Source organism: Astyanax mexicanus, chromosome 8, assembly GCF_023375975.1.
Source record: "Astyanax mexicanus isolate ESR-SI-001 chromosome 8, AstMex3_surface, whole genome shotgun sequence".
In the NCBI taxonomy this organism is placed as follows: Eukaryota; Metazoa; Chordata; class Actinopteri; order Characiformes; family Acestrorhamphidae; genus Astyanax; species Astyanax mexicanus.
This window is the reverse complement of record NC_064415.1, coordinates 8,569,811-8,584,053: the sequence shown is the minus strand read 5'-3', so window position 1 is coordinate 8,584,053 and position 14,243 is coordinate 8,569,811. Positions and strand designations below refer to the sequence as shown.

Sequence of the window (14,243 nt, the reverse complement as noted above, 5' to 3'; positions counted from 1 at the left end):
CTGCTTTTTTTTTAAATAATACTTTTATTTATTAAAATATTTGGATCACACTCAGCATATCAGACATATGAACTCATAATTAATAAGAGCTTCAGGAAGCCTTTAGGCTTATTGTGTAATTGGATCTAAGGTAAATGACCTGAGGGCTAAAGCAGAAGAGTGTGCATTTCAGATACACCATCAATTGAGGTTCTTTATTTCCATGTATACTTTGATCTGAGAGAAATTAAATTTTTACAATGAGAATGCATCATATTGAAGATGATTTTTAAACAGTAATCTTAAATATATATATATATATATATATATATATATATATATATATATATATATATATATATATATATATATATATATATATATATATATTTATATATATGAAGAGTTTGGTTCCAAAACTTTATAAATCCATTTTTATCAATTTGAGTAAAAATGTGTTTTCTTTAGCAAGAAAGTGGTAGGCTGAAAACAACCGTTTTCTGTTTCAAACTATTAAATACCATACTAAGGTTAAAATAACACAAAAAAATCAAATCAAGATTTTAATATTTAAAGATTTATTTTTTTTTAATTATTCGTTTTTTCGCAAAATGCAATAAATCCATGCCATGTTTTTTTTTTTTCAAAATATCTTTGGCATCAATAGAACATTTTTTTGACTAAAAATGTGCAAAATACAATAATAAATAACAGTAAATTGTACATCTGAATAAAATAGTTTGACCATTGGGCCTAAAAACACAAATTTCAAAACATGTGCAAAATTTAATTTACGAACAAGACATTAAGACTATAAAATCCCCAAAATCACGTTACATTAACCTCTTAAGCTCCAAGCCTATTTTTACCATTTTCCGCCTGAAATTACATACTCAAATTTGAAGGCTTATCACTCTAATATTAAATAATTCAGAGTCAATTCTATGAATTAATATTACCTAGAAGCCTTTACACAATTAATTTAAGACACTTTAATTATTCAATTGAACATGTAATGGTCAAAATATGGTAAAAACCAGGAAAATGTTTAGGCGCTTTTCAGATTTTCTATATATATATAAATTAGGACATTTTGGTCCAAAAATGATGATGATGAAGGTTAGACTATAAAAAGAAATTGATGAAACTTCATAATTATGTATTGTATAAACTATAAAGTTTTAACCTAATCAGCTAAATTTTCTAAAATATTGTTAACAAGATGTGATTTCCAACATATAAAAAAATAATTTTAAGAACATATTTTTTTTTTCAATAAATTAGGATATTTTCAAAAATGTTTCAAAAATGCTGATGAAGGTAAGGCTTCTTATGTAATTTGTCAATTTCATTAACATAAGAAAATTCTCATTGAACTCTTCACTTTAATTACTTTTTTTTCCCCTTTTTTTAGTAGATCAATATTTTACCTTGGCAAAGAACTGTCATGCTTCTTAAATAAAGTGTTCACCTTCACTAAAGAACCTTTAACCCTTGTGTGGTGTTCATATTTTTGTTACTCGTTTACTTTGTTACTTGTATTTAATTCAGCAAAATTAAGCAATTTTACATTAAAATGCTTTACACATGCTTGCTTCACCTAAATTGCGAGCAATATAAACAGCTTACATGGTTAATATTTGCCCTTTACCTTTCTTATGTTACATTTCTTTCAAAAAGTGCTACTCTTTTTTTATTCGTTTTTTAATAAAATGTAAAAGAAAATGAATTAAACTCAAGATATGAGTAGAAAATTTGTTTAGTTTCAAATTTACAAATGAAGCAATGTTTATTAGCCCTTGGCCAAACATACTGTATGTAATATAAATGTGTAGGGGGGGGGGGGGGGGTGTACACATGTACAGTGTGTGTTTATCGAAAATGTGTTTTGATGTTTTTCACAAGAAATGAGAATTTGATGATTTTTTTTTTGTTTATTTAATATAAAAAGTGTTTATTTAATTAAATATAAAGTACATATAAATTACAGTATGATTTTTGCAGGCAGCACATTAATTCTGAGGGGGTGGCAGCAGTGTGCTGCTTTGCTATTACTCCCATGGGCGTGGTAGTGGAGGGGAAATTAGACCTGATTACTCAGGGCCCGAGAAGGGAGAGGGGAGAATCCTGAAAAAAATCCTGATTTTTGGAGTGAAGTTCTTGGAAACTCCAGAAAAGAAAAGGGGTGTGATCTCCTCTTTGTTGTCGCTGGTCTTATTTTTCTGGCTGATGTTTCTGAAGGAGATCTGTTGGTCTTCTTACTCACAGCTGTTCAGCAGCTCATGCATTTCTTTATCAAACTGCTCGTGCGAATCCAGCAGCTTGGTTTTCCTGCTACTGGTAAAAATCTTCAGAGCAGGCAGCTTTGATTCCTCTGAGTCTTTGAGTGTCTTCAGCTCTGATGTTTGATCAGCTGTGGTGGATTGGCTGCTTTTACACTCCTCTCTGAGCTGTGGTTTCAGCCTGGTTGGACCAATCTCTAGAGGATCGCTGAACCTCACCTTCTTCGGCTTCTTCTTCTCCCTCGCCTTCATTTCAGCTGCCTGTCTCTCTTTCTCCTTCTTTTCAGCTGCCTGCCTCTCTCTTTCCTTCATTTCAGCTGCCTGCCTCTCTCTTTCCTTCATTTCAGCTGCCTGTCTCTCTCTCTCCTTCCTTTCTGCGGCCTGTCTCTCTTTCTCCTTCTTTTCTGCAGCCTGTCTCTCTTTCTCCTTCATTTCAGCTGCCTGTCTCTGCCTCTCTCTCTCCTTCATTTCAGCTGCCTGTCTCTCTCTCTCCTTCATTTCTGCGGCCTGTCTTTCTCTTTCCTTCATTTCAGCTTCCTGCCTCTCTCTCTCCTTCATTTCAGCCGCCTGCCTCTCTCTCTCTGCCCTCTGCTCTCTCCGCAATCTCCTTTCCTCCATTCTTTTCTTTTTCTCCTCAGTTCTTTCTATTTCTATCTCGGTCAGTCTGTTGACTACCTCTATCTCCTCCCTCTTCTTGTCCTTCTTCTTCTCCTTTTTCTTCCCTATACCCGTCTCCTGTACCTCCATCCAGCTACCCTCGATCTCTTCCTTTTCCTCCTCAATTTTCCTCCACTCCTTGTCCATAATCTTCATTTTCTTCTTCTCCTGTCTCTCCAATTCTATCTTCTGCCTGTGTACCTCGTTTCTAAACTGCCTCTCCTTGTACACCTGCTTTGCTCTCTCTCTCTCCATTTCTTTCTCAGTTACCTCTTTTTCGGCCTCTATATTTAGCATCTCAATCCGAGTTTTAATCCAATCCTGGTCCATCTTTTTCGACCTCTCCACTACAATCTTTCTCTCGGCCTCCAGCATCTTCTCTCGTCTCTCTTTCATCTCTTCAATGTCACTGGATGCTTTCCTTCTCTCCTCCTCAATCCTCACTCGCTCTTTCATAAAGCTGTTGTCCTTTTTAGACATTAATGCTTTTCTCTCCATCTCAGTCAACAGCTCTATTTCTGTCTGATATTTTTCTCGATACCATCTCATCTCCTCGAGCTGCTCTAAAGCAGTTTTCTTCCAGTGCTGGGCCACTTCCATGAGGAGACTCCTTTCCTGTTCTGTCAGCCTTTCTTTCTCTTGCTCTATTTCTTTTCTTTCTACCTCCGCTCTCTGTCTCTCCACCTCCGTTTCTTTGTGTTCCTTCAACAGAGCCTGGCATTCCTCTTTTTGTTTCTCCAGCTGTCTAACTTTCTCCATTACTGCCTCTACTGTTGCCTCCAGAACCCTGACTTTATCCCTGAGTTCTTCCTGTTTGAGCTTCTCACTCATCTCCTCCGTCGCTGCCTCCAGAGCTCCGACTCTTTGCTTTATCTCCTCCTGCCTCATCAGCTCTTCCATTTTTGTCTCTAAAGCTTTTATTTTATCGGTCATCTCCTGTGTGACCTTTTCTTCCTCCACCCTTCTCTCTCCACTTTCTAGCTTACTTTCCAGATCTTTACTACTACATTGCTTCTTAAACTGCTCCATCCTTATGTGCGCCTCGCGCCTCATGATGTCCTGAAGCCTCTCCAGTCGCTCCTCCAGCCACAGCCTTTCCTTGATGAACTTCACCTCCAGGTGCTCTCGGATTACCTGGTACCACATGCTGGATTTCAGTCCTCACTCAGTCGCTGGGTTTAGATATCGATAGGCTACTGATATAAAGAGATGCGTGCGCTCTGCACCTCAAAGTGACCGCGGAGTAGAACGTTCCTGGGTATTCACCGTTCTCCGGCTATGACGTCATAGCGCGCGCTGACGAAAGATGGACAGGTCTGCATGCGCGAGTGTATGTGTGCGTGCGTGCGTGGGCGCGTGCGTGCGGGTGTGTGTGTGTGGAGACCGAGAGAGTGCGCGCGCTTATGGTCTGAATCACAAGCTAAATACCTCTGCAGTCTTTATTCCTACATATTATAAGTGTCAAATTTATTATTATTATTATTATTATTATTAATATTAATATTATTAATATTTATATCAATACATTTATTTTGATAATATAAATAATTTGTGTTTTAATGTTCAGTACCAGTCAAGTTTAGACACACTTCTTCTTATTCAATGTTTTTTCTTTATTTCTATGTAAAATGTAAAAATATAATATTGAAGACTATATTAAATCTATACATCAACACATGCTGAGTTATTCTGTAAACAAAAAGTCTGATGGAAAGCTGTATAGTACTTTTTATTTTTTTTTAACCCTTATGGATTACATTTAGATGGGGAAGTTCAGGATTTAAATATTTCAGTGAAAAATAGTTTTTCTTCAACTTGGTTGAGTAAACTAGTTAACATGTATAAAACGGTTTTAATTGGGTTTAAACTGTATTTTGTATTTGTTGCAGGTGTATATACTTTTTTTAAGTATGTTTTTTATCTACAGAGTGTTAATTCTATTATTTCTAGAGTTAAATTAAAAACTCTACAGAGTGTATGTTTTTTAAACTCCCTCAGTGTTAATTCTCTACTACCAGCACAGCCACACTGCATGCTTTTCTGTCAACACTTTTAAAGCTAGATTATTTAGCTAAGATAAATAAAAAAAGACCTTGTTTGATTCATTTTCATCCTTAAAAAGCACCACACAGTCACTTCATGTTCGCATTTTCCACTTAAGACTGAATCCACAATGCTAAAACTAGCTCTTCTAAAATGGCACAATCTGCTCCACCTGGCTGTAATTTAGCAGTCTGCACAGTTTAAGGCAGAACTGCTAATTTCATTCCACCCTAAATAGTTTTGCGGTGGTGTAACTAGATGTTATATTCTAATGGGGCCCATATTTTATATATATATATATATATATATATATATATATATATATATATATATATATATATATATATATATATATAAAAACTGAAGTGATTTTAAGCTGTGGGGCTAGAATGTTTTTTTTTAATGTAATTTGGTTGGCTATCTACTGTTATACTATTATACTATATTCCTAAAATTAATGAATTATTTTTCTGTTATCCTATATAGCCAAGTATATCGTTATCGCAAAAATACCCCAAAATATCGTGATATTATTTTAGAGCCATATCGCCCACCCCTAATATATATATAGTCCCAATCTCTCTATTAGCAGTTAGGTTAACTAGTTAGTTAGCTAGGTTAGTTAACTAACTAGCTAACCTAGCTAAAGGTAATTAGCCTAACCTAGACATCCAGCCAAATTACATAAAAAAAACATTCTAGCCCCACAGCTTAAATTTATTTGTTAATGAATCAAGAACAATTACAAAAATAAAGTGGTTTACCACAATACTGCTAGTCAGTTAACATAAAAGCCAGCTTCATGTGTTATAATTTATTATACTGGTATATTACTATAATATACTTAATATGGTGCTTGACAGAAAAGCTAAGCTAACTAGCTGACTAGCTAGTTATGTAGCCAAATTACATTTAAGGTGGAATGGGAAAGTTAAGAAACCAATTTTAACCTCACAGCTACATATCATTTGTTCTTTAGCTCTTTGCGGAGTATTGTAAATAGTTTGCTAACTCTTCTACTACGCATTTCTTTTGATTTTTTTTTTCCCCTTTTCCTTTGTTACTGAACCATTTTGTGTTTTCTGACTACTCTCTTGCCTTGCACTCTGTTTCGTTTGTTTACCGTTGCAGACCTATTTTTGTATTCTTACTAGTGCTGGGCGATTCTTCGAAAAATATGACAGAATAATATCATTGCTGACTTTTTCCAACTTTATTTCAAAGTGACGTTAAACCCAACTTTCGCAAATGAGAATTACTACCTTTTATTGCAGAAATATATATGTATTAAATGAAAACAGATGAGGTAGATGCAGTAGCTAATTTTTTTCAAAAGAACAATGCGTCTCCATTGTTCAGCTCTCATGAGTTTAATAACGTAAAGAACGTCGCAAACCCACGTGTCTGCGCGTGACCGTCAAAAAACGTAAAACAGCGTCATGTCGCAAAACCACATTATGAAGCTTTTTTTTTTTGCGAAGATTACTTTATAATCACTTATATAAACTGAGTTTATGCAAAGTGACCACGCCAATACATTTAATCGTAGCCTACTTTATATATTTGCATGAATAATAGATGAAATTACTGTAGAATCGATAGGGGTGATAGAAAGTAAGTAGCACGATAGACACTTTTTTTTTATCGTCCCCACGATATTTATCGTCATATCGCACAACACTAATTCTTAGCACTCTTTTTGGCTTGCCCTTTTACCTGCTGGTATCTGCGAGCATCTGTCCTTGCTTGGCTTGGCCTGCATGACACATACAGTATTAACCCTTGTGTGGTGTTCGGGTCTGTGGGACCTGTTTTCATTTTTCATCAAATGATACAAAAAAAATATTTTTTCTAACTCAAACTCATTGGCATTGTCTCATTTTTTGTGAAAAACATATATCAAAACACATTTTCGATAAACACACACTGTACACTCCCCCCCCCCTTTGCTTCATTTGTCAATTTGAAACTTAACAAATTTACTACTACTAATCTTTCTTTTACATTTTATTAAAAAACTAATAAAAAAAAGTGTAGCACTTTTTGAAAGAAAGGGTAAAGGGCAAATATTAAGCATGTAAGCTGTTTATATTGCTCGCAATTTAGGTGAAGCAAGCATGTGTAAAGCATTTTAATGTAAAATTGCTTAATTTTGCTGAATTAAATACAAAGTAAACGAGTAACAAAAATTTGAACACCACACAAGGGATAAACCCAATGGGACGTTACTGAAGTTCATATGCATGCAATGTAAAAAATACTACTCATGCAACTCAACCATGACTCGTGACTGTTACACCCCTACATAATAACCCAGATGTCCCATGTGTTCAAAAATGCAACAGAAACAAGAAGCGGTAGAATGATAAATTTAAGATTTATTATAACAAAAACAGGAACTTTCTGTGTGGTTTGCTTACAATTCCTAATAGATAAACTTTGTTTGCATTTCTGGACTTGACAGTCATGCTGGTGACAAAGGGAGTATGATCTGTGTATAATCTGTGCGTGTGTGTTTGTGTATACCTGTGTGTATCTGTGTCTGTGTGTGTATTTGTGGTTAACCGGACAGTGACGACAAGACTGAGCATAATGTGCAGTTCATTTTCATGTCCTCCATTAGTTTTTGTTTGTTTGTTTGTCTGTCTGTTTATTCGTGTCAATGATCGGAATACAGATGTGTTCTTGCATGTATGAGGAAGGAATAAGCTTGTCATAGACACACAGTTCCTTTAAAAAGCATCCGTATACAATATTTCTTATTTACAATCATTGGAAAAAAAAAAACGAAACGAAAAAACGAAACGAAAAAAACAAAAAAACAAAACAAAAACGAAAAAAATCACCATTTCTCGCAGAGAAGATTAGTAAAAAAGTGACTAGGTCACCATAAAAAGAGTAAGCAACTCCTAGGAGTTAGTCTTTCCAATTACTACTAAATTTCTACGTTTACAGGCCCGAAGCCTTGATTTAGTGAAGAAATACAGTCTTACATAATAAGTGCCCTATCTACAACAGATAAGCGTGGTATTACTGGTGTGTACTACGCATCACCATCCATTTCAAACAAAATAAAACAAAACTAAAACAAAAAAACGATTCAGAGCATTGCTTTTCTTATTTATTTTTTTTTCTTCGTAAATCATCTCTTTAAGAAGTCTCTTGCAGCATTCGTTTCCTCACATAAAAAAAGAAGATATGGTAAGTTTAAAATAATAATAGCAATAAAAAAAAGAATCAGAAAATCCAGAATTCTCGTTGTGTGGTAATAATAATGCGTTGTTAACTTTCGCAACAAGACTAGTGTTGTTGAGTTCTAGAGAGACACTGATTTTTTTTTTTTTTTTTCGGTATGTAAATAAACCCTAAACAGTCATCAGTAGATCAGTAGTGAACTGCTTCAGCTCTTAAAGGGTGTGGCACAGAGTAGTGTGCAGGGCAGGGTAGGATCAGATAACAGGAGGAGGAGGAGGAGGAGGAGTCTCTTAAAGGGATTGGCTGATGTGCGTTCCCATTGGCTGGCTGGCTTGAAGGAACTCGGGTCGTCGTGGTGATGTTTCTCATGTGGGCTTCACATGAGCTTCACATGGGCTTAGTACCGCAGGCTGCTTAACGTAATGTAGCATCTTCATGTTTTATCCTGCGACAGCGCTAATCCAGGACACGATAAAGTGTCTAAAGTGGCATTAATTCCATATAAATACGCATTAATTCCTTATTTCCTAAAGCGAGAGAGCTCATATGTCTCATGTCTCATATGTCTCACGTGTGGAGGGCTGCCACTAATACAGGACACCAAAAATACCAAATACCTGATTTCACTTATTACTAATAAACCGTTACATTACATCAAATGTTACTCTCATGAAGAGAAACTCCACCAGTGCAGTGGATAACACCCTCGCCTGCCAGTGAGCTACTATGTGGAAGATTCGGGTTCAATTCCTACTCTGTGTGACTGAAAGCTGTGCTACACCAATAAGAGCCCTTGGGTAAGACTCCTAACACTACACTGGCCCAGTACTGTAACAGGAACAAACTTGTAAGTCTCTCTGGACAAGAGCGTCAGCTAAACGCTGTTATAATGTAAAAATTGAAATATAAAATCATTCAGAGTTGTCTGGTGTTTTCTTTTAAAGCTGATAATGTGCTTCCTGAAGCATGAGCCACTGAATAATGCCAGCTTTGAGCTAAGATTTTGATCTAAAGGTCATACAAAAACCTTGTCTGGCTGTTGTTCTAGTTGTATGAACTGTATCAAAATGTCATAAAAAAAAATAAAAAAAATCGGAATGAATATGAATGAATACATTCTCACAAAAAAAGAAGCTCCAAAATGACTAGAAATGAATCCTTTTACAATGACCGCAATATAAAGATAATATATTTGTTCCTTCTTCTACTGTCAAGTTGCCATTAAATGTGTTTAAAACTGTATAAACCTTGTGAAGCACCCCAAGGTTTATTTGGTACACCACCAAATAAATGTTTTTTTTAATGCTAAATCGTTATTGTCTGATTAAAACATTATCTTTAAAATGATCACATTTTTATCCTTATGTCATTTTGCAGCCTTTTTATTGTAATTTGAATTTTACATTGTGTTTTACCTCAACATCAGTATCCGCACATCCAATTTACAGCCAATACTTTGAGTTTTTTGCGTAGACTGTGGGTGGTACATGATCTAAAACGTTTAGAGCATAGCACACGGAGTAAAAAAAAAAAATGACTATATCACTTTACTAATGATCAGACTTTAGATGACAAAGATTTTTGGAGAACAGTTTTGAAAATCTGCTGTGACTGGTGCAGTTTGTCTGCATGGGAAAATGTCTTTAAATATTGTAATACAATGTAAAACAACTTAGTGAAATATTCGAAAACCCACGATTATAGCTTGACAAGGTTTATCACACCAAACAACTCTGCATGAGTTTGTTATTTCTACAGCTTATCTCATAAGGATGCATCGAAATTAAATATATTTGCTGAAACTGAAACTATGAATATTTGTCCACTGCATCAATTAAACCGCCTAAATGTGTTATTTTGTCTTGTTTTGTTTTTTTTTAGGAAAATTCAATTACAAAACTACAATTTATAATATGAATATTCAGTGCATTCCTATTTATCTTGATAACTGAATTAAATGCAGACGCTTCCAAAAACTGGTGGAATTCCTCTTTATAAGAAAAACAGAAGATCGTAAGGAGTTTTGTACTGTCCAGCCCTGAAACCAATACTGTGGACACTATACTGTGGCATATTTAATAAAGGCTTCCAAACGCCAGTCCAATAGCCAGTCCTGCACACACTGTTTTTTCACAATTTCAGGTTTATATTTCTCCCTTCCTCACCCCTGAATTAGCTTATTATCTCCTTACCATCTCCTCTATTCACCTTCCACACAGTAAGGTTGGCCACAGCTAGGAAAACAGTGCAGAGGTGCTTCACACTTCACCACGGTTAACACTGTTAAATCCCTAAAACACCTGATCCAGCCTGATCCAGGTGGGAATTGAGGATGCCTTCTCTTCCAAGAGAAATAAACTGCAGATCGCTGGTCTAGGTGCTCAGGTATCATGACTTTTGGTCCTGTACTCTTAAAAATAAAGGTTCCTGATTGGTTCTTGGCATGGCTGTGCAGTTCTAGGAATAAATCCTTACAGTATATGGAGATTCTGTAATCTTTATAAACTTTCTAATACATCTCTTTAACAAAAATAGTTCTCCATCCTTTATAAGATTCCTACAAAGAACCCTTAAGGATACCCTTATTTCTAAGCATGGAAAGCTGGAGTCCAGCACAGTTCGGTGAGTTCCTGCTCAGGTGGACCTGGTTATCAATGATTTTTGGCCCAGCTTTGGCCTGGTTTGGCCCGGTTTCTCAGAAACAGCTTAGTGCTAAGATTATGATAACTAGTATAGATCCTTTAAGATCAATCGATTGTCTTTGGACTAAGATACTTATAGGAAACAAAGAACTGACCTGGTAGTTATTGTGTTAAGATCATAATAACTATGATCACTAGTAGAGAGAGAGAAGTGTTCATTGTGATACTCTCTCGGACCTTTAAGCTCAATAAATCATCTCTAAACTAAGATGCTTTTGTTAAACAAACAACTGGCCTGGTAATTATTGATTGGGGCCAAGTTTTGGCCCAGTTCTGGCCCAGTTTCCTAGAAACAGCTTAGTGCTATAATTATAATAACTAATAGAGAAAGACTTTGTTCATTGTGATACTATCTTGCCCCTCTAAGACCAATTAATCATCTTTAAGCTAAGATGATTTTGGGGATCCTAAAAGTGACCTGAAAATGAACTGTATGGGCCCAGTTTTAGCACAGATTTTTGGTTCAGTTTTGGCCCAGTTTTAGACTAGTACTCATTCGCCCCTTTAGGCACAATCAATCACCTTTGAGCTAAAATGCTTTTGAGAAACCCAGAACTGGCCTGATAATTAACTTTCTGAGCCCAGTTTTAGCCCAGTTCCGGCCCAGTTTTAGCCCAGCACATTCAATTGTGTTTAAGCTAAGATGCTTTTGGAAAACCTAGGACTGACTGGACAATTAGCTGTCTGGGCCCAGCTTTAGCCCAGTTTTAGCCCATTCTTGGCCCAATTTTAGCCCAGTACTCGCTCACCTCTTTATCTTTGAGCTTAGATGCTTTTGAGAAAGCCAGAATTGACTTGACATTTAACTGTCTGTGCCTGGGATCAGCGCAGTTTTGGCCCTGTTTTGGCCCTAATTTTAGCCCAGTACTCAGTCGCAGCCTTAAGATAAATCATGTTTGAGCTAAGACGATTTTGGGAAACCCAGGACTGACCAGGCAATGAATTGCCTGGGCCCAGCTTTGAGTCAGTTTAAGCCAGTTTTAGCCCTAATTTAAGCCCAGTACTCAACCTTCTTTGAGCTAAGATGATGTTAGGAAACTGTGTTAGCTGGATCAGGAGATAACTGTGCTGGACTCTATCTAAGCCTTCAGGACCAAAAGTGATGACCCCTCTCTTGCTATACTGGGGATGGTTTCGAGTATCTGTTTTCTAATTGAATTATTAGAGCGGCGTGTCGTAATAGTCGGCCGGCTGGTCGCCGCTCTTGGCGGGCCTGGTTTGCTGCTCCTGCTGATGCTGCTTCATGATCTCCTTCACCTCCTCCTCCAACTCAGGTGGGATAATGAACTGGTCGTCCGGGTCCGGTTGCGCCGGCGCCGTGAAGTATCCACCAGTTTTTTTGGAAGGCGCCTCGGCTGCCACTTCGATCAAGTTGTGGCTCCTTTCCTGCGGCGCAACCGAGCCGTTCCCTCTCCTCTTCCCTGCCAGGGTTTTGTTGAGAACCTCGTTGGTCATCCCAGGAGTAGGAGTAGTCCCTGGTTTCTCGTTCTGCTTTAGAGAATTTGATCCTTCAGCGTTGGTTGACGTTAACGCAAGAGTTGACGCTGACACTGTTGTTGGAGTTGGCGCTTCTGGTGCTGGATCAGTAGGACCAGTGTCTTCAGGTGCCTCAGGGGTGCAGGGTGGAGGAGGTGGTGGAGGTGGAGGTGACAGGAGGTGCAGACAGTGGATATCTGCTTCTACTTCCACTCGACTTCCATTGGAGAAGACCCCAGCGATGGGTTCCTCGTCCTCGCTGTCCAGGCCATTGTCGGAAAGGGCGCTGGAGAAGGTGGCGCTTGACAGCTGCCGCTGGAAGGAGCTGGCAGCTGCCATGATGGACGTAGCCACCGTAGAGGAGGTGGCAGCTGTCGTGCTGGAGGACGCCGGGTGAAGCGAGCAGCAGGGGAGAAGGCGGTTGTTCAGGTTGGTCTGCAGGGGCTGGTGGGCTTGCTGGTGGAGGTGGAGATGAGCCTCCTGGAGCAGAATCTGGGGTTCATCCGAGGAGGCGGTGGAACCAACTTCCGAGCTCATCTCCGAGGCGCTGACCTCAGAGCTGATCTCGCTGCAGGAGGACGGTGGCACGCCAGCCGACGAGGACGACGGCGGGTAGAGACCCGGACCAGGGCTGGGGGGAGGCTGAGGAGCCGCTGAGGAACAGCAGCAGCAACAGCAGTCTTCTGCCACGCTGAGCTGCACCACCACAGCGCTCAGGCTGTCCGTGCAGCCGTACGCCTGCGCCAGAGTGCACAGCTTCTTGGCGGCGGCCAGAGCGTCCGGAACCTTCCGTACCGCCTCCACTGCTTCGTCCGGGTCTAGAGCTTCGAACAGGCCACGGCTGCCCAGGATGAAGAACTCGTCTCGGGGTGTGAGGGGGAGCGTGTGGACGTACGGCCGAGGGAGCACGGCTGGGTACAGGAAGGAGTAGCCCATGATGCGAGTGGAGTCAGTCACGCCATTCACTTTGTTGTCCTGTTAAAGGAAAAGAAAGAATGGTCACTTGTTAAAAAAATCCAAAAAAAGTGAAAATATTTTTTAGGTAAAGTAAAAAAAAATTGTAATACATGCATAAAACATTGATAAAAGCTACTGTAAGATACTGATGAGTTGCTTGTGACGCATGCCTGCTAGCTGCATTTTACCTCAGAAATTGCTGTACATAAAATGCTAGCTGTTGTAAGTATTAATGTTAATTAATGCTGTAAATCTGTAGCTAGCTGTTTTATACCTTAATGGTGATAACATGAGCTAAAGGGCTAACAGTGTGGTTTAATGTTGGTAATGACTTAACCACAGTACCACAGTAATGGCAGCTAAAGAAACAACTGATGTTTAGTCAGTAATAGTAATGTTTCTAAAAGGTCTGTGATCTACTTGTAATAGTACTGACCCAAAGTGCTTTCTGTAGTTTACCTAAGTATCAATAATTCTACTACAATGCTAACTATAGTTTATCTAAGTGATACCTGTAGCTAAAGAGCTAACTGCGGTTTACCTCAGTGATTACAACCATAGCTAAAATGCTAACTGCAGTTTACCTCAATGAAAAAAACTATAGCTACAATGCTAACTGCAGTTTACATCAGTAATCATTCTACAATGCTAACTGCAGTTTACATCAGTAATCATTGCTTAAGATTAGTTTATCTAAGTGATACCTGTAGCTACAATGCTAACTGAAGTTTACCTTAGTGAAAAAACTGTAGCTACACTGTTGACTGTAGGTTAACGCAGTGATTATATGGGTAGCTACAATGCTAACTGCAGTTAACCTCAGTTATGATAACTGCTTAAAATATAGCTGTTGTTTATGTTATTTGTTATAAACTATTATTACTATTGTTATAACTAGTGTATCTCAAAAAATTAAAATATAATTTAAAACTTACTTAGTTTCAGTAATTCA

At 38.0% G+C, this 14,243-nt stretch overlaps 2 protein-coding genes across 2 annotated transcripts in view; both read right to left on the bottom strand.

Moving 5' to 3' along the window:
* Positions 1 to 1,919: 1,919 nt before the first annotated feature.
* On the bottom strand, positions 1,920 to 4,278 carry LOC111194245 (calponin homology domain-containing protein DDB_G0272472). The gene is made up of 2 exons (XM_049482063.1): positions 2,673 to 4,278; positions 1,920 to 2,642 (listed from the first exon to the last, which is right to left on the bottom strand). The coding sequence occupies exons 1-2, from the start codon at positions 4,062 to 4,064 to the stop codon at positions 2,238 to 2,240; spliced, it is 1,797 nt and encodes a 598-aa protein (XP_049338020.1). The 5' UTR covers positions 4,065 to 4,278; the 3' UTR covers positions 1,920 to 2,237.
* A 3,041-nt stretch (positions 4,279 to 7,319) lies between these two features.
* phlpp1 (PH domain and leucine rich repeat protein phosphatase 1) overlaps positions 7,320 to 14,243 on the bottom strand; it is a 124,884-nt gene continuing 117,960 nt past the window's right edge. The window contains exon 17 of the mRNA XM_022678175.2: positions 7,320 to 13,309. Coding sequence (XP_022533896.2) covers positions 12,020 to 13,309 — 1,290 coding nt within the window. The 3' untranslated portion in view covers positions 7,320 to 12,019. The remainder of the gene's footprint in view (positions 13,310 to 14,243) is intronic.